The sequence below is a fragment of the Glossina fuscipes genome, unplaced genomic scaffold (assembly GCF_014805625.2).
Source record: "Glossina fuscipes isolate IAEA_lab_2018 unplaced genomic scaffold, Yale_Gfus_2 89, whole genome shotgun sequence".
NCBI lineage: Eukaryota > Metazoa > Arthropoda > Insecta > Diptera > Glossinidae > Glossina > Glossina fuscipes.
In genome coordinates, this window is record NW_023998443.1 from 222,035 (window position 1) to 245,080 (window position 23,046).

Genomic DNA, 23,046 nt, shown 5'->3' on the forward strand with positions numbered 1-23,046 from the left:
GCAATAACAACAGCAACAACAAAAAAAAAAAAACAAGTTCACATGTATTATTCTTACAAAAGGAATTTTCTCGTTCCCTTTTCAGTTTTCATCTACGGGGTTGAGAGAAGAAATTTTGGTGTTTTTCGATTCTCTTTATTTGACAGCATCGGTTCGGCACAAGACCTAAAAAATTCTTATTATTTTTGTTGCACTTCAAGTTAGGGGGCTTTGCGTGTGATTGCTTCCTATAGTCGGATCTCATTCTTTCTTATTCGCGTATATATGTGCGTGCAGATGTGTCTACGTCTACTTGCTCTATCCGCGTGCATCGCGAGAGAATATTTTCAATATGTTGGCTTAGTATTCTTTTTTCCATCTTTGCTTCTTCTTTCCTCTCCTTGTGTTTATTATTATTTCTTTTTGAATGTTTTTGCGGCAAATTTTTACGGCATTTTGAGATTTAGTTTGACAGTTTAGCTAAAATTGCAACTGTCAATTGCATTTAATTTGTTAAGCTTAAAAAGTTGGCGGTTTGACCTTAAAACGACAAAACACGTTAACAGATAAAGTCTTATGGATTTTTTTTTATTTATTTATTTATTTTTCCTTTCACTAAATAAGGACAACGTATATGCAAACTTTAAAATAGGAAAGCGATATATAACCAAAGCTTGAGTATAGGATTGGCGCAGGAATTAAAATGTACACCGAAGGTATCGCACCGAATTTGAATTTGAATAATTTCGATGACAGTTCCAGTCGCTCATTTTTTCGTATATCATTGTATCGCTAGATTGTCAATTACGCTGAAAATTTATGAGAAGAATTGTCATTATATAAAGCTTAGGATGGGATATTATGAACGTGCGCTCGGACATCTTTGCATTCTACGAGTTAACCGGTGTCTTCCAAAAGCGAAAAGGGGCAAAGCCAAGAGGAGTAAAAGGCAATAAACGAAGAAGAAGTTTTGTGACGATTTGCTTTGGAAGGAAGAGAAACTTTTATTGGCGAGACAGGAAAGCAGGAACCTGTCTTTTTACTAAAACATTTGAATTTCAAGATGTTTGATGTGTTCGCCAGCAGTCGTATGGTCGATGACGGGATCTTTTGCATTGGCAAGGTCGTTAGATGTAGACTTGTAAATGACTCACAAAATGTTATATAATACTTTTATAGCAAAGCACATGCCTAACCAGCCAAGAATAAGCTTAAGACGACTCAGATAAAGATGCGTAAATACTCCCAGGTTTTATCTCGAATCCCGCAAATCATATTTTAAAACAACTTTTTGCAAACACTCATGCTGATCGAAACACTATCAATAGTTCGTCGACAACATCACCAAATTGCTTTCCAGTACAGGCCTAACAAGTATCGAAAATAACCTCTTATTAACATAAGAGTCGTTGAAGTCGCACGTCCAACGTCTAACGTACCGTTGCAGAGTTTTCACTTTCTTACCGGAGGCTTGGGCGTGCAACCTAACGTTTAATTTAGAATCGATTATTTAGAAATTCACTTCCCAACGCTTATAAGCAGTCGAGGGAAACGGTGTTTCCTTTCTGGAACTCATAACAAATGCGCTTTCTCCACTGCATTCTATTCACTCTAACTGATGGAGAATTGAAATTAGACCTTGTATAGGTAATTTAAATGAAAAAAAAAGATAGTCTCGATATGCGAACAAGGTCTAATTTTCAATAATTCGTCGATCCGTATGTGCTCATTTGTATACATATGTGTATTTATACATAGGTTTCTTTTTCGCTCAAAAAGTAGGACCAAATTAATTTTTTCTTTCTTAAACGTAACTATTATTCCAAATATATTTCGTTGCCTTCAAAGTAATTCCATCTTAACGGCTTGACCTGGCGGGAGGAGAGTGGATAGCGCACAAGACCACGATGATGCGATCTTTATATATTTAATACGAAAAATGAACCTCACTGAAAAGTCTTTCTTGTTGCCTAGCTTTGCTACAATCACTTTATGTTCTAATTAAAATCTATTTTGGGGATTAGAAATAATTTAATTTATATTTAAAGCAAAAAAAATAAAAAGAAATGGAAAAGCAATGCTGTGCATCGCTTCAACAATTATATGGAATTGATAAGGGAGGGCACAAAGTATTTCACGTTTATTAATTTCTTTCTAAAGTATTTCTATTTCATGTTTATCTTAATTTACGATCTAAACATAAACTTGGCATAATCATAATTTTACACGGAAGGTTTACGGTGACAAGTGAAATACATATTTTTTACACCTTGTGACTGAAAAGAGTTTTAATGAATTATAGCCGGTCGTATATATATAAACACACGTCACTACTTTAAAAGCATAAAACAGAAGCCACATTAACGCTTTTGTTATGGATGCTATTGCCATTTGTTGTTTTTGCTTTTTATTTTCACTGTTATGTTGATGCATATATGGACGGGGTATGCTCGCGCTGATACGTTGAAAAGATATCAACTATATTCATCGTTGTTGCGGTGGTGTTAGAATGTACAATTCATTTTCTGGCAGGTTTGGTAGAGACAAATTGAAATGCAGCGGATGGTAGCTGCCTGAGTGTGCAATAACGTCAACTATAAATATTCAGAAAAGAAAAAGGCCAAAAAAAAAAAAAAAAAAAAAACACCCGAATGGAACCCAACAAGATATATACATTCACATACAAACAAATGCATATGCAAAACGTTCTTTTTCTCCTTTCATTTTTTTTCTTCTTTTTTTTTTACTGCTGTTAAATCTGCCATCGCAAACGCGAGTTATAATAAGCTTATCATTTCATTTACAACGCTAAGAACTCTAAGCTTTAAGGGTCCTATAGACGAGAGAGAGATATTTATAACTCAGTAAAGAAAAATGGCTATATATTGACTTTATGCTCGCAATTTTTATAATCTTTTTTTGTGTACTCTAGAAAATATTTATACTTTGGGGGTGATATGCGATTGTTAGGTGCGTTCACACTAAAAGCGATTTCGTTGAATATGGTTCTTGTTAACTATAAACGAAGCGTAATTCTTTCTGCATGTATTTCAGCTGTAAACTCTTACTATTATTTAATGCTCTATCTTCTGCCCGTACGTCCATTATTTGTTTTGTATGCCTTGAAGGAAACTGCTAAAGCTTAAAATTTTTTTTTTTTTTTTTTGTATACCATCAGTCGATGTCTTCTATAAGCGCAGGCACAATCGTTCTCAAGAAGAAGATTGTAAGCAGAGAAGAATGGAAAGACATGTGTGTCCTTAAACTGGATTTTCATATACATTGCAGACACTGAGCTTGATCCATCCAGCGCCAAGAGCCAGAAGAAGCGGGAGAAGACTTATTATCCTTAGTGATTAGATTTATTTTTAAAGATCATCCAAAATTTGGAGCTCGATTGGAGTCGCTTAACCTTCCAGGATGCCAACAAGTAAGAGAAAGTTGTCCAGTTGTTAAAGTGATGACTTTCGTCCCAAAAAAAACGTTACTTTCTTACTTGCTTTTGCTATACTTGCTCACTTGGTTTTTCGTTTATATATCTAAATTCTGGGTCGATAGTTCTAAAACATCAAAATTGTCACAGAACCTTAAGATATGATGGATCATAGTGCCAAAGGTCTCCGATATGCATATAACGTTAAGAAAGCTTTACTTAAAGGATTCTTTTGCTTCGCACTATTCTTGTGATACTAAATTCTACGAAGAATAACACATTGTCACATCTTTAGAATGCAAATGTGATGGAACAAAAGAAGAAGGAGAATAAGTGCTAAAGACCGGTTGTCTTTTCAAGACAAAGAAAATCTTAGCACTCTAAGGGATAACCTCAGATTACTGGGACCCTATGAAGTTAAAAAAATAAAAACCTTTAACGGTGTAATGTAAGCTGAAATCGGCGCAGAGTGACTTGGCATTTGCGAATAGCTCAACAAGGAGCAAGGGTGACGAAACAACAAGTCCATTCCCTATCACAAATCAACTTAAACAATAGCAAAAATCACTTAGTATTCCTGTTCGCCTTTTAAAAAATCAAAAGACGAATAGAGTAACAAATTTTGTATGGATTATCGTGCTCTGATCTGTTTCATAGTAACATCTGGTTGATCGTAATCTTTCACGAAAAACTTAAACCTTGATTACGTCCGATGTATTCCTATGGAGTGTAAAAACTGTCTACTACAGTATCAAGGCAGAAATGACGTCAACGTATTCTAAAGGCTTTATTCATATGTGGATGGTGCCTCTAAGTAAGTTAGGCTTATGACGTTTGCGTTTTTATTGTAAATCGTTTACAAATTACTGGCGGTATATAAAATTTTTTTATTCTTTAACAGATTAGGTATAGTAAATTCGTCTTAAGCTAGAACAAAGTCTTTCTACTTTTATGTTTTTTGTATTTTGGTTCTGTTATTTTCTAAATGACAAACCATTAGAGAAAGAGTCAGAGTTTTCCGCTCCGTGCTCCACCGTCACATAACAAACAACACGGGCCACGATAAAATATCTAAGCAGAATGAATACTAACTCAGAAAACTAAGAGCAGCACACGGCAAAAAATAAAGCTAACGCTGTATGGAATGTGAATGAAAAAATAAAAGGAAAAAAGAAAAAAAAAGAGTCAAATAGCATAACGCGTGATATATGAGTATGTGTGCCAAAACATAACCTGCTACTGGTTTGAAATGTACGTCCGTACAATGTTTATGCGGTTCACGGTGATGGATGTCTGCATGAAGGCCATTTCTTTGCTGGCAATCAGATGTTTGGTATGATTGTGGTGAAGACGTTGGTTTGCTAGTCTAGGTACGTCTAGTACCTAGTAGTTCGCTGCTTTAGCAGCAAACGTTCAAGTGAATGCAAATGCAAATGCAATTTACAATTTCACGTGGCTCTAGAGATGGCGGAAAATGCGCGATATACACATCACATTGATCATATTGCGCTTTGTTTGTTCGTATATTTGTGATGTGTGTAAAAGCTACCAGGATAAGAGAGGCTAATTTATAATGTATCCAATATGATGCTCGAGGAAACCAATCCAGTTACACATGTACACAAACGTTATGAAGCAAAGGAATAACAAAAAACAGAAGAAAAAAACTTACATTTCTCCAGAATAATAAATGCCATCGCATGCGATATAATGTTTGTTAGTGTACACGCCGTTATTGTCGTTATTGTTGTTGTTGTTGTTGTTGATTTCAATACGTGAATATTTGTGAGGGATATTCATGTATTTTTGTTTTCCTCGATAGGTAGCACTCTGCAGTTTTACTTAGTTGTTAGTACAGTTTCGTCATCCTTTTTTTCTTGTTTTTTTTTGTTTTTTTTTCTTTTGGTCTATAGTACGAAATAATCTTTCCTCCCTGTCTTCCCTCTTTTGCTATTTCAGTTTTGTCATGTGCCACTGGTGTTGTATCAAATATTTGCATTCCTTTTTTGGGTTCTTGCTTCAATTGTATGTGTATGTGTGTATGTGTATGTATGTGTGTGTGTGCGCATTTGATTGCCGGTTCGAAATAGTAAAACGAATATTTCCGTATTCTGTTTTATTGCCTCATAAAACTTTCAGATGCAATTCTCTCCTCTATCAACTCACATGAATTTATTAGTTCGACAAAGCGTCTGACATTTTCGTTCGATATTATGCGTTCTTTTACTCTTGCGCATGCATTTGGATGGCATGTTATCCTTTCAAATATGTTCATTATCCATTTATACCGTTATTGGGTATCATTGCTTTTGTTACCGTACTTGCGAATAATTTTTCCGTAAATATTTGTTAAAAGCTCGAAATGCATCTTGTCATTCCACAAAATAAACCAAAGCAGAAATCATCGAACAACTCTTTGATTTGTCTCTACGAATAGAATGTGATTTCTTAACCACAAAACAGAATGAATATCCCAAGGCTTTCGTTTTTTTTTTTTTTTTCCTTCTCTTCGAGGCAATTTGCGATTAGTAAAGTTTAGAGGCAATACTAGTTGCATTATTCCTGCTACGAAACGGGCGTATTCGTGATCAGCGAACGATACATTACTACAACGTGGCCGTCCATCGACATTTTAGGAGATTCCCAAAATACAAAATTCAATTTAATTCTATTTTAAATCTTAAAGTTCTTAGATACCTTCGCGGTTTAAGATCGTGCTTGTTCAGAGTCCCGCCTATATTAGCTTCAGCATTGAATTTTCGACATAGTGGACACAGATAGACGCACACGCAGTTAATGAGAAACTTTCGAACGTTTCGATTGAGCCTCCCGGCTGCTGGCTCGCTTCCACGAAAACAAATATGAAGAATAGTTTTACGGGGACCAAATGGAATAAATACAGTTTGAACTTTCCTGTCCACTCTTAAAGTAGCGATCAGCTTAGACCAGTAAAATTCAAATTTTGAAAAGCTTCCTCCTCACAACACACACAATAAAATCTATTTATTTTGTCATCATTTTCTAAAATTCTTTTAGGCGAATTTTCATTTAAAATTATTCGAATATTTCTCCTCTCCTCCTCCTCCTCCCTGCAGTCGAGTGCAGTTAATGATATAAAAGAAGAAAAAAAAAGAAAAAAAAAAAAAAAGGAAAATAATACCATAACCCTAATGAATGAATGCATTTATAAATGCATATGCGTATGCGTGTGAATTTGTTCTATTATTTGCGTATAAACCTAAATCTAGCAAACAGTGTTCAAACACGTTCTTCTCAAAACAGATAGAAAAAAAAAACAAAACAAAAAAAAAAAAAAAAAAAAAGCAAACATTTTGCATTGTGTGGATCATTAAATTTTATGATAATTATATTCAGCACTTGCTATGACTTAGCCTGTTTATATTGCATAATGGTCGCAAATCCATACACATACGCGCATACACTACTACTATTCATGCTATTTGCTGATGCATAAATGTTAATGTGTTTGTGCCATTGAGGCAACCATCAGCACAGCATCAAAAATGTGAACATTTTTGACATGTTGAGATGAAAAATCTCAGCGGATAAACGAAAACGTATCGGTATTAATACCTACCTAGCAAGTGTATGCATATACGTACATAGATATATAGATGTAAAAATGTTCATACATACTATCGCATGCTGAATGTTTGCTGCTGTTAACCGAAACATGAATGCTTGTATGTTTTAATGTGTTTGCCGCCTGTATGTGCTCTGATGGTCATAATTGTTGATAAAAAAAAAAAAAAAAAAAAAAAAAAAAAAATCAAACAAAACAAACACACAAACAGGTTATAACAAAATTTTTCTACCTATCAGCAAATAAGAAACGGTATACTAGTTTTTCTATTCCATTTGTACGTTAGTGTAAACAAGAGACATTAAATCGTTATCGAATATATAAGCAGGGGGTAGAAATCTTCCAAAGATACTGCACTGGCCTCTACCAGCATTATGCACTATTCGAAGTCCGTGGTGCCTCAAATCTTTCGCAGGGACATATAGCGTGCTCTGCATCTTTCTCTGTTTCCGCACATTTTAGGCTTAGCTTGACGAGCTATCAAGCCTCGAACCAGTCAGGAACAGGGTGAGATAATAATTTACCTCCCCGTGTGGGTTTTCGGTGCATTGCGTTATGTTTGGAATAAGAACGAGCGTCCATATGCGTTTCGTTGTTCTTTCCCATCGTGATTGCCAAATTCTTATCGAGCCTAGCCGCTCATCTCTTTTTACGCCTTTTTGGAAGCGGCCGTTGTTGCGGCAGCCTTCATGAACGCGCCTCGTTTCTCCTGTCAAAATGACGATTGGCCTAGCACCTGCGATTACAAGGGCGGCGCCTTCTTTACCTCAGTGCTCTCATTTACAGTCTTAGAATGTGTAGAGATTTTTCGTCAAGTGTGTCCATATGTCCCCTCTTTATTTTGGCTAAATTTACGAATGCAGAAAACGATGTGAAACCAAGATTTCACAAAAAACGTTTTTCTCTTAGTTTAAGTTAAATCGTTGCTTGCATGCATCCTCTAATGCGCTCAAGAAAAATAAATTTCGAAACAATTTCTTATAGAAAAAACTTTTTTTATTTTGCATATACATTTCTTCAGTTAAGGCTGCCGTACCGAATCCATTTTTCGTCGATCAGAATAATTTTACAGATATAATCGACTTAACATATGTCCTCTAATTTTGCCTTTTCCCGTACCTTTCCCATATTAAGCAAAAGAACTGGAATTGTTTGCTCATCAACTTTGCATTTAGTCATGCAACTCTTCTCGCAAAGCTGCAGAACGTTTATCGTCCTCAAGATTACAAGTTTTTGCGCGAAATCCCACAAACCACTTTCTTACTTATCACATTCGCTTCCCAAGCCACCTCTTAATCATTTTCTTAGTTAGAGCTAAATTTTTTTTTTCTAACATGCAATGACAGAAATGTTGCATGTTGTTAACATCGAAGTCCCTTTCCACCATGATAAACACTGAAGGACAGTTTGTAAAGAAATGAAACTTATACGATACAAACACCAATGTCTAAGCTATGTACATCCAAAATTTTGCGAAAAAAAAAAAATTAATGCGTCATGCGTATGTTCTATAAAGGAAGAAATTTCAGTACGCAAAATTTATTCGACACAATTGCTTAGCTCATAGACATGTACGCCGGCCTTTATGTTCATAAGCTATTGGAAGATTTACAGCAAATGGATGAAGGTATGTGAGTCAATAGTTTTCTTGGACCAATGTCTTCCATTTTATGCTTAGGCCATAGGTATCCAAGATTCGATTCGAGCGGAAGGTATGTATGCATATAGTTTTGCTGTTGTCGTTTTTCCCTTTTAATAACGAGGGCATGTGTACCTTTACCCCACTTTTCTATGCACATAATTGCGGTTGTGTAACATCGTACGTAAAGTAATATGAATTTTGAAATATCAATAACATGCTTATTTGTATGCATGTTTGTGTATATGTGTTTTTTTCGTTTTTTTTTTTTTTTTTTTTTTTTTTTTTTTTATATCAAAATCTCATCATATTTTGAACCCATTAACACAAAATTTGTACGCAGAGAAAGAGAGAGAGAGAGAGAGAGCGAGAATCGAAGAGTAATTTAGATAAACTTTTAATTTCTAATTTCATTAATGCTTTAATTCATATCAGAAAGTTAGAAAAAAAAAAAAAAAAAAAATTTTTATTACTTTAAACTTCAATACGAGGATAGAGTTTCTTTTTGTTTCATTTAATAAATTTTCTTACTTTTAATACTGTTGATTTCTGCAGTTGTTGTTGTTGTTGTTGTTGTTGTTCCGGTTGTGTTATACTAAACTTGTTCTTTTGCATTCGCTTTTGTATGCAATCTTGTACTGTGTACACATTGCTTTCAAATGTACATACATACATTCATCATAGAGATTTTACAAGGTAGAATTGTATATACGGTAAGGTGTGCTGCTGCTATTGCTAACTTGATTACAAATAACAACACAGTGGAATGCAATCAAGTGCGTGTTTACCACTCATATATATTCCATTAAAATGGCATATGATTTATAATCAAATATTGTGCAATTAATTAAAAAAAAAAAAAAGAACGGAAAGAACAACAACAAAAAATCTCTTCTTTAAATAAAAACTTTATTGCAAGAATTCAAAGTTTTATGCGGTTTTGAATTTTTCATTAAGTGCTTGTGTTTATTGACTTTTCTTGGTTTCTAAACATTAAAAGAATTTCAAATGGATTGTTTTTATATATAATATGTATAAATTATTTTCTCTGTTTTATTTTCTATTTCTTTTTTTTTATTTTATTTTATTTTTTTTTTTTTTGAAGAATTTACGTAAATTATTTTCACTGTTTATCTGTCCTAGAATATTTTTTACATTTTAGGAAAAAAAAATATCTTTAATTAAATAACTTTATTTAGATTCAACACGAAAAGCTCGCGTTCCCCTTGAAGCCATTTCACACAACATAGCAAATCTTCTTTTGTTGATTTGTCGGCTTGTAGGACCAAAAGAAGAATAAGAATAAGAATATCTTTGACTTGAGATAACTACCGAGGCGTACGCAGTTTGCGTAAGTTAAACGAAATTGGTGGAAACAATTTTTGCATTAAACTCGGGCTGACTCGCTGCTCTCGCGAAGTGAAGGACTTTACTAAAAAATGCTTCGAATGCGTGGGGAATAAATTCCAGTACAAAACCCGGTTGATATTCAGAAATTACGTACTCAGGAAACCTTTAATCTTGTTGACGTCACTAAACCATAAAGTTTAAACTGATCACTGAATACCTTACAACGGCATAGCCTAATTAATAAAAAGCGAAAATATTAAGACCGTGTAACTGGTTTCAACTGTCAGGATGAGAGACCACGCTTTAACTACGACTGGAGTATGGCAGTAACTACAGTGAATGCTTCAATCGGTAACGGCACAAAGCTTTCTAATCGAGCATACACTTTTTCCTGCTGTGGCCAGTATATCTTTCTCTCTCTCTCTCTCTCTCTCTCTCTCTCTCTCTTTGTTGCCACTTCTTTTCCTAGGAAATGGGTTGATAGAAACAGCTTTTGCTTTAAAAGAAAGTAAACTTTAGAAAATTCAATAGCATAGATCTATGAATATCTACTCCAAAAATATACTAAAGGAGGTTAAAATTTTTAAAAGCAAGAAGAGACCATTTCAAAAATGCTGCTGGTTCTGACGATGAGAAACTAGTGGAATGGTGTTTATCGATTTTCTTGAGCCTTCCCGGTTCCTTTTCTCAGTGAAATAATGCCACTTGTCTCATAATTCGTGAAACCGTAGACATTATGCATATGCCCCAGAGGCCGTTGTAGTAGTCAGACGAACGCACGCAGTTTACCTGTCACTCTTACAGAGCTGACCGAAATAAGTTAATACTAAGTTTCATACTCTTATCGAACTGATTTCCATTTTCTTGATCAAGAGAGTTCGTGTATTCTATAATCTTTTCTTTTTTTAAAACGCGCGGTGGGGAGAGCGTGCAAAGGAAAAATATGTTTGGTTGTATAACGCTTATTACGCTTTTCTTCGGGGCTATAAAACGTCCCAATGGACTAATCGAGTTTAAATGTGATACAATTGCGCTGTAGTGAGTATGCACTGGTTTAGAGACAAATGTAAAAATCATTGCATCAAAATCATCCATTATTTACCCTAGACTTTGTATGACCTAGAGATTGAGACTCTACACAAAGCGAAATGAATAGAAAAATTATAGACACGGACATTGCCCACACACTGTTGAACATAACAACTTACAAGCGCCTGTAAACATGATCATGTGTTGAGATGAGAAATGCTTGCATTATAGTTAATTAAGAATTTGTGATTATTGTATGCCGAGAAGTAAATGATTCTAGGACTTTTGACATATGCAGAGAAATAAAACCTTTAAAAACATTTTCTACATACACAATATTCTGTAACTTTTAAAGTACAATTAATATATCGTCTAAACACAGAAAATTAATTATATAATAGAAAGAGAAGTACAAAAATTCTGATATTTTTTAGTTAGTACTTGCTGAGCAAGCTAACAATGGTGTGCAACAAGTTTTAGAAATGCGCTTGAAAGCAAGCACGTAAGCAAATTACATTCGGTCATGACCTAATCTTTTACACCTACCATCGCTACCTTAAAACAGGCCCAAAAAAGGAAAAGGTCTAAACTCTCACAATATTGGTTGGGGGTGGATGATTTTTTCAATCTTTTAGAATAAAAATTTCAATCTTTACGAGTAAGGAGCAAAAAAAAGAAACAGAAGGAAGCTTCAGACACACCACAAAGCATTAGGTATTAACATTTGCGTCATTTTGATCACTTCTCACTTGAAAATGGCATTTATTCAGCAAAACCGGTACATTAATCAAAAGGTTTTCCATCACTTTCTACAAATTTTTCGTATCTCTCTGGCAATATAGTGATACGTAGTCAAAAGAATGATATTGGTTTGGCAGCGATTCAGTCATGGACCCATTTTCCCACCTCCTAAGCATTTCGAAACTGCGTTCCAGTCAAGCTATGCTGCATCGATCTGAACAAATGGTAATCTAAAGGCGCTATGCGGGTGAGTACGCTAGATGCGGCAGAACTTGCGACACCCATTCCAACTACAACAACGCATCTTTAAAAACCTTATGTGGCCAAGCCGTGTTATGCAAGAGGACGACTACGCGTCGGTTATCTGCTATTACTGTTTTTTTTTTTTTTTTCCAACAACATCGACAGACATCTGCAGCAAGAGTTTTATTCACTTTCAATAGCTCATAAGCCTGATGATCCCACTACATCCAGAGCAAAAGCTTAGGGCAACGAATATTCCGTTTCAGTGGTTATGTGAATCGCTCTCCTGGGCTAACGCACGACTTCTCGCGCTAGAGAAAACTCTTCTATTTTTGCCTTTTATTTTTAACCCGCGTTTTTTCAGTCAATTCGTGTGGTAGCCATTCTCCCTCTTTCCCATTTTCCTTTCCATCGCATGTAAACGTCTCGCAACAGTTGATTCATCGATTGCTAAGCTTTTCGAATATTCTTTGACAGTGTGAAATGGATGTTTGTCCAATAAGTCTTGCAACTTATTGCCTTCGAACTTTTTTGGTCCTCCAGGCCGTTCTTTGTTGGAATCAAAACCGACAATTGGGATTTTATATGGCAGCGTTACCATAAGCTTCGAAAAGTATTTGATGGGTTTCGGCCGCAGATTTCTTCAAATCAAACAACAAAAGTAATGAATGTTGAAAATGCAATTTTGAGCGTTCCATGATTATCGCCCGCACGCGCTGAATAACCCGAAAATATTGAATGGGACACTGTTACTTTATCGTAGAGAAAATCGAAATAATTGAATTTAACCCTTTTGTGCATTGATAGCTTGATAGCTTACTATCCAGGGCCTGGGCAGTAGAATACGACAAACAAAATTAAATATGTTAATTTTTCAATAAATATAGCGGACACCACGACATGTTGGATTAATTTTTTTATCGCATTAGGTTTTAGTGGCCTCAAAGGTGGAAGATAAATTCTATCCCATTCACTTTTCTATGGCTATAAATAAAGGCATGGGATGCTCAAGCTAAGAATGGTGGAGCATATCTCTATCAGACAATTTTTCCTTTTTTTATATATAAAACTAAATATATATATATGTACATATATAAATGAAATAAAAGATAAATAAAAATATATAAACATAAATATATATATGTAAATATGCAAATATATTTTCTTTGTTGTGTTGCAGAGAGGTAATACGGCAAGCACCAGAGCAAGCAGTGATAGCTGCGATGAAGAACCGACTTTAATAGAAGACTCCGACGATGATGAAGCGGACGATAAAAGCGAAAATGGAATAAGAAGTAAGTAACGGTTAAGTTTTAATTATCGTAGCAACTAGCTTGACTTCTTATTTTGTTCTAGTAGTAAGTATTTTCCGCCCGTCAGGGTTACGACCCCTTTTTTTTTTGTAATCTCCTGCGTTTCTTCTCAATGTTCTGAGTTGCTGGACAAGCTTATGTCAAAAAAAAAAAAAAAAAAAAAGAATTAAAGTAAGCCCCCAGTGGTTTTTCTCGCTAGACATGAATAGCGAACAGTTCATCCTCGTAAAAATTTACGCGTCTCAAGAAGAAAATGAATTATTAAACTATCAACAATTGTTTACTTTGTTGTGAAAAATTCTACAACCAAAACTTGATCTTAATCTTTAAATATAAAATCAAATTTCTTAAACAAATTTAAGAACGAATGGTCATAACATACGTCAATAATATTTATGAATATGTATTTATGAAAAGAATGAAATGAATTTATGCATTTTAATCCCTTTAAAGTTTAAATTTTTTAGTTTTTAGTTAACTGATATTATTCATTGTAAAGTTTGACATATATGCCAAAGTAAAGGCAATTAACTGCAGTGATTGCATTTAAATTAAGGAAAACATTTTGAAGATTATATGGGATTTGTGCATAACAAAACTCTCGTTTTTTAATACCAGAGTCTACTCTTAGGTTATTGTAGAGGCTGCAATATGTTTAACACGTTATTTGCTGTGAAGAACTTACAGTCGCAGCATCGTTGCACTTGTAATATTAGATATCAAAACAAAAATTCCTTCTATTGATAATGAAGATTTTTTAAGGTTATGTTGTACGAAATTTGATCGTTAAGATTGACATGCATATAACAAAAACTTTACTTTGCTTTAAATTACGTCGTTTGTGGAAATAAAAAATTTAAAAAAAAAAAAAACCGGCAAAGATAAGTAAGCAAAGAATAAAACATTGCGTTGAATAAATATAATTTATTAAAATCTTTTTGTTTTTTGCATTCGCGATCTCGTTTGTTTTATTCAAAGTTGAAATAGAAAAAGGAATAGTTTTTTACGCTATGAAATACTTTTGTGTTAGAAAAGAAGTTATGTTCGGCTTGAAAGGCATCTTACGATACTCACGAATTTTTTTGCCAATCGCTTACTTTGGACATTATTGGGGCCATTGACGTTCGACGGGCCTAACATATACGCGTAAGAAACATTAAAGCGTTGTCCGCTTTCCCGACACAGATCGAGGATAACAAAGTATAGATTGAGATTTTTAAATTTTTCGAGCATTTATTTAGCATAGCTTTTCAGTGTCATTGTAGGCAGACACATTTGGCAAAGGACATCAGAGACTATTCCAAAAGTAAGATGGGTTTAATTTTTTCTCTTCTAAATCTATTTTTTATTTTCCAAATCTATTTCATGGCCTTCAACTGCGTTTAATAGAATCATTCCCAGCAACAGCGAGCAGTGGTTAAGCATAATTAGAGCTTATAAAGCTATCTGGCAAAGGCTTTTATTTTTTTTCCACATTGAGTTTCTTTATTCGAAAATTCCAGAAATTAAGTAAATCTATGCCTCTACGGTATCTATCCTTTGTTAAGCCTATAAGATCCGTAGAGAGTACGAAAATTGCTTTATTTCCATCGCCATGTTCTAATAGCGATTATGAAAATGAATTTAATTTCTGGAGTTGATTCTGCATTTCCCTGTGTATATGTATGTATATTTGTGTGCTTATGTACGTTTAGACTTAAAAAGGTTCGTATATTTTACATAATTGTTTTACATCTTCTTTTGTCTGAGGTCAAATACTGCTTTCAGCCTCTTTGACGCCATTTGTATTGTTTTTTTTTTTATCTCACTCTCTCTCTCTCTCTCTTTCTATCCCGCTGTCTCTCTCTTTAATCCTTTTTGCTTCTGCCAAGATTCTTGTAGTTACTTTCAAGTGAATGCGTGCTACATACTATAAGTAAGTGTGCGTGTTACGTTAATGTGAATGTATATATATATATGTGTGTGTGTGTGTGTGTATGTATGTATGTATATATGTATGTCTTTATTATGCATTGTTTTATTTTATTCGGTTTTGTTTTAAATGCTTTCTATTCGCACACAATTAGTTTTCTTTAGCACAAATCATGAGCAAAGAACAAAAAAAATTAAGTATTGTTTTCTGAAGAAGTGTGGAAAACAATGATAAGAACATTGTTACATTTGGATTATTGGCACTTAAGGTCTTTTCATTGCATAACACTTTTTATTTCTTTTCTTTTTTTGTTGTTGTTGTTGTTATTGTTGTGCTTCTTCTTATTATTGTTTCTATTTTATTTTTGTTTTTACTTTATTTGTTGTTATTGTTGTTGCTGCTGTTGTTATTCTTATTTTTTTTGCCGTCTCTCGCACTTTGCGCACAAAAGTAAAGGATTAGTTGATGTTCTTGTTGGTTTTTATTTATCGTTTTAATTATAATTGACAAGCATTTGTAAAATGTATAAAAGAGTCAACAACGATGTATTTTATGTTGAATTGACAGGTGGCTTTGTTTATTGGTAACGCAGATAAAACAAAACATTTCAATACAATTGTTTGCTTAAAATGTTTAATGCTTTTCTTCTCGATAATATGCGACAGCCTCGAATAAATCTTGGTTTCTTAACCTATCATTTACAAGACCTTGAGCTCTTTGCTATAAGTTTCTCCTTTTTGTTTGTTTTGTTTTTCAGTTTAATGATAAAAGTGGGAAGAACGAATACTCGCTGGCCTGCACGGATAGATTTTAAGCGAAATAACTTTTTTAAATGAAGTCATATCTTTTTGGCCATCCATCTACACGTGTTTCGTAAAAGTAAAATAATAGTAAAATAAAGTTTGGCAATCTCCTTGTAGATTTATATGGGAAAGCAGTGATGTGGGGCGCAGAGAGTTTGCATATTTTTGACATCATTCAGGAAATTATTCAAGAGCAGAGACGTGTTTATATATTAAAATTCTATACATTTTTTATATTTTGCGCGATTTTTATATATCAGTGCGAAAAAAAGATATATTAGTTCTTATGATTGCATTCATACCATCTCCGAATTCTTATAGGCAGCGAAACGCCACGTGATTGTTACTAACGACCATGGTTTAAATTTGGATTTAATTATTTTTGATTTGGCCATAGCTTGGTAAACATAATCCAGGTTCATCTTATGGAATAGACGATTTTAGAATCCCTTAAGTAAGTAAGAAATACCTTAACCGGTTCTCGGGTTCGCTTTTCGTCCCGGCAAAGGCATTTACTTGAAAGCTCCTAAATCAAAACGATGAACTATCTCAATGCAATTATTCACCGATTTTTTAAACTGATAGGAATATGCCACTAGCATGTGACGTCAGGCTGTAGTAAGAAAGTGCTGTGTGACATGTACGCGGCAATATGTAGCAAAGGCATTAACTAAATTTTTTCTCACTGAGGCGTTTGCGCACACATTTGTCGTTTAACTCACACATTAGCTTTGATGAATTTTTTTTTGTTAGTGCAGAGAGAATCAATTTAGACTTTTATCTTTTCGATTTATTTCGCCTTTTTGAAACTTCCTTAGGAGCTTTGCTAAACGTATTTATTGGCCTAACGATCACACAAGACGGCATTTAAACCCTTATATTTTCTTCCCTTAAGATTTGCTAACGAAGACACCTACGAATATATTAAAAATTTGTTTAACTGAAATCCATTCTATATTACGCTATAAAACTAACTTTTTCAGGGAGCCTTTTACTCTTATCACATTAATTGCACATTAATATGGTTAGGACGACCATATGAATTGAAAAGATTGCAAGGATTAAAACTGTCATCTGGGAGTACTTTACAGTATCCTAAATGAGTGTGTTTATTAGCGGTACAAATGTGAAATCTGGATTTGATCCACTTGTACCTATTACATGTAACAGCAAACATTTCGCAGACTGTGACTTTTGCTTTTGAATGATTATCTTTACCTTTTACAAAATAGCATAAGTTGTTTTGCTGAAGCTGTACAGCTTTTACAGGTCGATAAAAAGTTCAACTTGGAGAAAATTTGCTTTTCCTTCTTAATTCAAAAAATACAGTCACTGAGTCGTGACGGACAACAACAACAACAACAATCAATCAATGTGTTACCGTATCCCTGGAGTAATGGGTTTTAAGCCTTAATATTTCAATTTCTACGTCTCATCGTGTTCTGCCTAAATCATAAGTAGCAATGTTGATTTACCCAAGTACATTTACCTGTCCGTACATATTGAGATAGCATTAGAACATACTCAAAAAACTAATTTGATGTCACACTTCTTCCTCTCTTCCTCAATTGCGGAGAAGTCATTTAGAATATCAGGAGTGGTCTGCTTCCAGATGAAAGGGCACAGGTTTGATTATGGGAGCGGACAAGTGATAGTGCTACTTACCTGTCTTTTGTAAAAGCATTTTGAAAAAGCATTTCAGCGAGTATTCGGGTCGATGTGGTTTCCCTAAACGGAGGAGCAATAAATAAATATCGGTGCAGCTAGATCTCGCCTTTTCCAGAGGGGCAAGTCCCAAGCGCTTATAAATCAATGAAGCTTCGCCTGATTAAGGCCACGACGGCAGTACGCAGACCTTAACTTTCGAAGTCATTTCTTCTTGCTTTTGCTTCAAAATCGAACAAAAATGCTTAAAAAACGAACAGAAAATCTCGCACTTGGCATTACTGCCGCAAATTATTCCATTTGGTCTATAGCATAAGATTGTATATACAAGCATTGCCATCTTCAAGGCAGGTATAACAACATCTCCTCTCTACGGTATGGTGCACAAAACAAAAAAAAAAAAAAAAAAAAAATGAAGAAAGGAAATAAGTTGCGACAGATAACTGCAAATGATTGTGTAAAACCTGATTAAAAAACTATTTGTCAAGAATAACACGTAAACACACCACTTTATGGAAAGGAATGGATGATTTGGCAACAGAAACGGAAATAAAATGATTCTGATTACCTGGGGTTTTTCTTAGGAAGAAATTAGAAACGTATACTCAGTATTCCACAATTGCTAACTGCGGTCTACGTTGATTCAAGCTGTGACATAAATGCAGGGACAGCCATTGCTTTTAGGGCAATGCCACCTGTGGTGGTATGTGAGTTGCGATGTAATTATTAAGTTTGAAAGTTGTTCGCTTTTAACACTGAAACAATTTGATTTCAAAATTAACCCATAATATTAATAACATAAGGTTTGCTTCTATCACACATCTCCCATATCCTCCATTCCAGCTATGGAGCCCTTATTATTGCAGCAAGCAAACTTATGGTGAAGTTGATTATTAAACAGTTAACAGTGTATGGTGAATATACGCGTCATAATCCGTCCATTTGTCCTTGTCAAGTTCCCTCGCAAAATGATATCATTATAAATGTGTATTTGTCGTTGTAACGTTTTTGTACTCCGTGTGTGATGGGTTTCCAACTGTAGCTGTAACGCTAAAGAAGTCGACAAAGTTAACTGCTTAACATAAATGATATGAACTTTTGAAATTTTGCAAAACTAGCTGATGATGAAAAACCAAATATAGGCGAGAAATTTGGCAAATTAAGATCTGCGCATATCTTTACCATACGACATAGGGAGGTAAGGCTGAAACAAAAACGGAATCTGCCAAGAAATTATATTTGTTTGTATTAGAGGTTAAGAAAATCAATTTTTGTAAAATTATTCGATTTGCTTTGTTCACTTGTTCATTATAATGGTGTTCGGAATTCCGGAAGTTTGATTTAACATTTACACTGGTAAAGTGTAAAGTTAGGTTAGTGATTAAGTTTTGTGTTGCGTGTAAGAGCGTTAGTAAAATTATAACAGTACTTATAAACACATTACAAAATCAGTAATTATAGCACAATTCTCTCACAATACTGTGTATTGTCTTCTCTTGTGCGTTGTTATAGTGTTATAGTGTAATAACAGGAAATATGCTTGTTTTCCTTCAAAGACCGTAAAGGTGAATATGATAAAATGCAACCCAAACGGTTTAGTTCCAGTGCTTGTATAACAAATTTTGCTACAATGACAAAATCAGTTATATAACACTGGGGAAAACCGTTATTATCTTGGCCTTAAACCATTTTTCAACAATAATTCGAAAATTTTCGAAATAAATGTGGAAATAAACTGCGTAAAGCAATCCAAGCGATCCAAGTGAAACTCATCACTGAACAGAGAAAAGTGTTTGGAATCCATTGAAAGTCTCTTCTCTGCAAAAAATCATATACAGTTACAAGCGATGGACGGACGGACGGATGGATGGATGGATGGATGGATGGATGGAAGGATGGATGGCACAGAGCGCATACTCTTTAATAGTTTTTAAAAGGACTCGTAAAAGTGAAATTTCACCACCAACAATGAATTGCTAATAATTGAAACGTTTGGTTTTTCGTGTAATTTAAAGAGAAATCATATCACACGAGAATATGCTATGCAAGTGTTGAGTAGAGGAAGCCGAAAAGAGTGTTATTACACACTCTCCCGTAGCGTGGACACACATAATAGGACTACGAAAAAAATATAACGAGGATGACGATGATGATGTGTTTTAATGGTGAATACAACTGAGAAATATGAAATAGCCATAGCCAGTGACATATAGGAGGATAATACTAGGAAAGAAAAAGAAACGAAAGAAAAAAAATAAAAAAAAAAAAAAAACAAAGCAGCCGATGTATGACTATTTGTGATGGCAACGAATTAACTTCGCATTCAGTTTGAATTGTGTCCTCGTATTGAAAGGATATTCGTTACATTGCTGTTAAGTTGTTATTATTATTTCAAGCCAAATAGGAAAGAAAAAGAAAGTAAAAAATAAAAAAAAATATATATAAAAAAAAAAAAAGTTCAACTATAAAGAAAAGCATTCATATACACGCACACATAACTACACTACAGACATCAGCCGAGTGTAATACCGAAAAAGCAAATAAGCAAATAATAAGTAAAGCAAGGAAATATTAACCAAAGTGATATAAAAAAAAAAATCGTATAACAACCGCTCATCCATACGCACGTTATAAAGAAAGTTTTTGAAATAATCTTCTGACAGTGCTAGAAAGAGAAAAGTTATTTGGAAAATATCAAAAAAGAAGAAAAACTTTTTTTTTAATAAAAATTGAAAAAAAAAAAAAAAATATTTTATCTAAACGTCTAATCAAAAAAAAAAAAATCAAATTATTTTTCGGTTAAATCAAATACCAAAAAAAAAAAGAAAGCAAAGAAAAATATAAAATAAAAATAAAAAAAAGACGTCGTCGCTATTAACGGGGAACTGTAAAAAACTGTTGAAAATTATTTTTAAAGTTTAAAAGTCTTATAAAATTTATTCTCGTTTCTTGGTCTTATTTTTCTTTTTTTCGATTTCGGGAACGGAAGAAAAATAAATGCAAATGTTTTGAAAATATTTAGCAAAAAACAAAAAAAAAAAAACAAAAGTAAAAAGAAAGGCAAATATATAAAGGAATCGTCATAAAAACAAAATCAAAGAAATGTAAGCAGTTTTATGAAGAACATGACAAATTATTATTGCATATGTATATGATGTAAAGCGAATGCTAGCTAGCTAACGGAATTTGGAAAACAGACAAAACGACTTTTTCTATTGTTGGTGTTGTTGTTGTTGTTCTTGTATTTTATTTTTCTTTCTTTTTTTTTAAATTGAAAATTTCAATCCCCAGCTGATATTATTGCAATCGATTTTCACTTTAACTTTCACGGACTAGATACTATACGATGACTACTTATGCATATGTACATGCATTTAAATACATTCATGTACAAATTGTATGTATATCAGCAGGAAATTCCTTCATATATTACATATAAATATGCATATGTGCATATATATATGTATATAGAGAACCATGTGCATATGTATATATATGTCTGCATATAAGCTTCATGCGCTTGTGTGCGTACGCTATGTAATTCTTTTATAATTTATTTATTTATTTGTTTTTTTTTTTTTTTTTTTTTTTTTTTGCTTTTGTCTTTATCGTCCGTGTTGTGCGTTGGTTGAGACATGTGCATACCAATCGTTGGATTTCTTTCGACCATATGTATATAAGTATATTTATATATATTTATATATGTATGTATATATATGTAATCCATGTGAAAAGTCATTAAACGTTCAAGTAGCTGTAGTAGTAAAAAAAAGGAGTCGCTACGTTTTTCATAAATATATTTATATATATTTATATATATATAAATATATCTATATACTTACAAATGTAGTTTCGGTATGTCCTCTTGCAGTTGTTGTTTTTTTTTTTTGTCTTCAATATCTTCTTATTGCATATAGACATACATACATATATATAATCATGCGTATATAGCTATTTAAATGTATTGCTGACATTCACCCAGAACATAGGACATTTTGTATTGATGTAATGAAAACCGGAAATTTACACTTTAATGATTTCCGTTCGAGAAGGAAAGAGACAACGAAATAATAAAGGCAATCTACCGTTGTATACCTAAATTATGCATTTGCCGCTTAAACCCTCTTTGCTTTTTACAGTACAATATTATATGTGCATAGATAGAAAAATGTGAGTTTGGGAATTACACGGAAAGTTGTCTAAAAAATATTGCGCCTATATATATATATATATATATATGCTTTCCTTTAGCCAATTCAATTTTTTTCAGCATGCATTGACGCATTGTGGTTAAGAGAGGTACTGCTTGTTGTACAGATTTTTTTAATTAAAACAACAACCTTTTTGTAATATTTCCACGTTTTCTTTACTTATACTTACGTAAAGTGGACGTTGTAGTATGTAAATCACAGTATAGTTCTTTGAACCGCCAAAGTGGAGTAAGAAAAAAAAAATTTTTTTGGCTAATAATTCCAGGCAAGAAATCATTTAGTTGTACGTCTGTCTGTCCGACTATTGAAATAGAAAACAAATACTTCTTGGATAATGAGCACATAGAGAGATCTTTGTCCTTGTTATTAGAAAATGGGAACAAAGCGTTAACGCTCAGCATGCATCTTTCCTTTATATCCATTAATCACTCTGTATAACGTAAACATATATTTTAAGGCTGCCTTTTTGAATGTCTGACCGTCCGTCCATCGATTGTTGGAGCAATGGAAACAAAACATAGAACTTATTATTCGAATCTGACGAATAAATTTGGTCTTTGGCAGTGCTAAACACTGGAATATACTTTGTTATTGGGACCGGTCTACTAAGTGAAAGAGAAACGAACTTTTCGACTTTACTTCGATTGCTGTGCACCAAAGGAAACATTTCAACATCAAATTTTGTTGCAAAACAATGATTTTAAGTCACGCGGACATAAGAAAAAAAAGGTGCGTAGTGAGTTTTAACATCTCGGTGACGTTGCTCAGAGTACGGCCACACACATCCTTCAGTGTCTAATTAATATTCCTACAAACAAAAAGAAGCCGTTCCCTAGAGATTTAGGTTTTTCAAATGCCATATTCTGGGGACCTCTGCTCCACTCATTTGTTCGCATATAGTGTCAAAGGATTTTTACAAAGAGGAGTAAAATGTGACGCATATCTGTTTCTTGAAAGAGATTTTTGTAGAGTTTGATAGAAAGGCGCGATACAAGTACGACTACGTCTAGAACACTTAGATAAGGGAAAACAAGCTGTTAGAGCTTTGCGTTCCATGAAAGAAAAGCCCTTAAGAACCACAATAATCACAACGGAAAAAGAAACTCTCCCCGTCCTTGACCTAG

At 33.8% G+C, this 23,046-nt stretch overlaps 2 protein-coding genes across 2 annotated transcripts in view; both read left to right on the plus strand.

Annotated features, from left to right (window-relative positions):
• LOC119638460 overlaps positions 1 to 23,046 on the plus strand; it is a 58,103-nt gene that overhangs the window by 28,714 nt on the left and 6,343 nt on the right. The window contains exon 4 of the mRNA XM_038035252.1: positions 13,199 to 13,313. Coding sequence (XP_037891180.1) covers positions 13,199 to 13,313 — 115 coding nt within the window. The remainder of the gene's footprint in view (positions 1 to 13,198; positions 13,314 to 23,046) is intronic.
• The window catches only part of LOC119638458 (nucleolysin TIA-1), a 102,439-nt gene continuing 100,168 nt past the window's right edge, over positions 20,776 to 23,046 (plus strand). The window contains exon 1 of the mRNA XM_038035243.1: positions 20,776 to 20,815. The gene's annotated coding sequence lies outside the window, so the exon portion shown is untranslated. The remainder of the gene's footprint in view (positions 20,816 to 23,046) is intronic.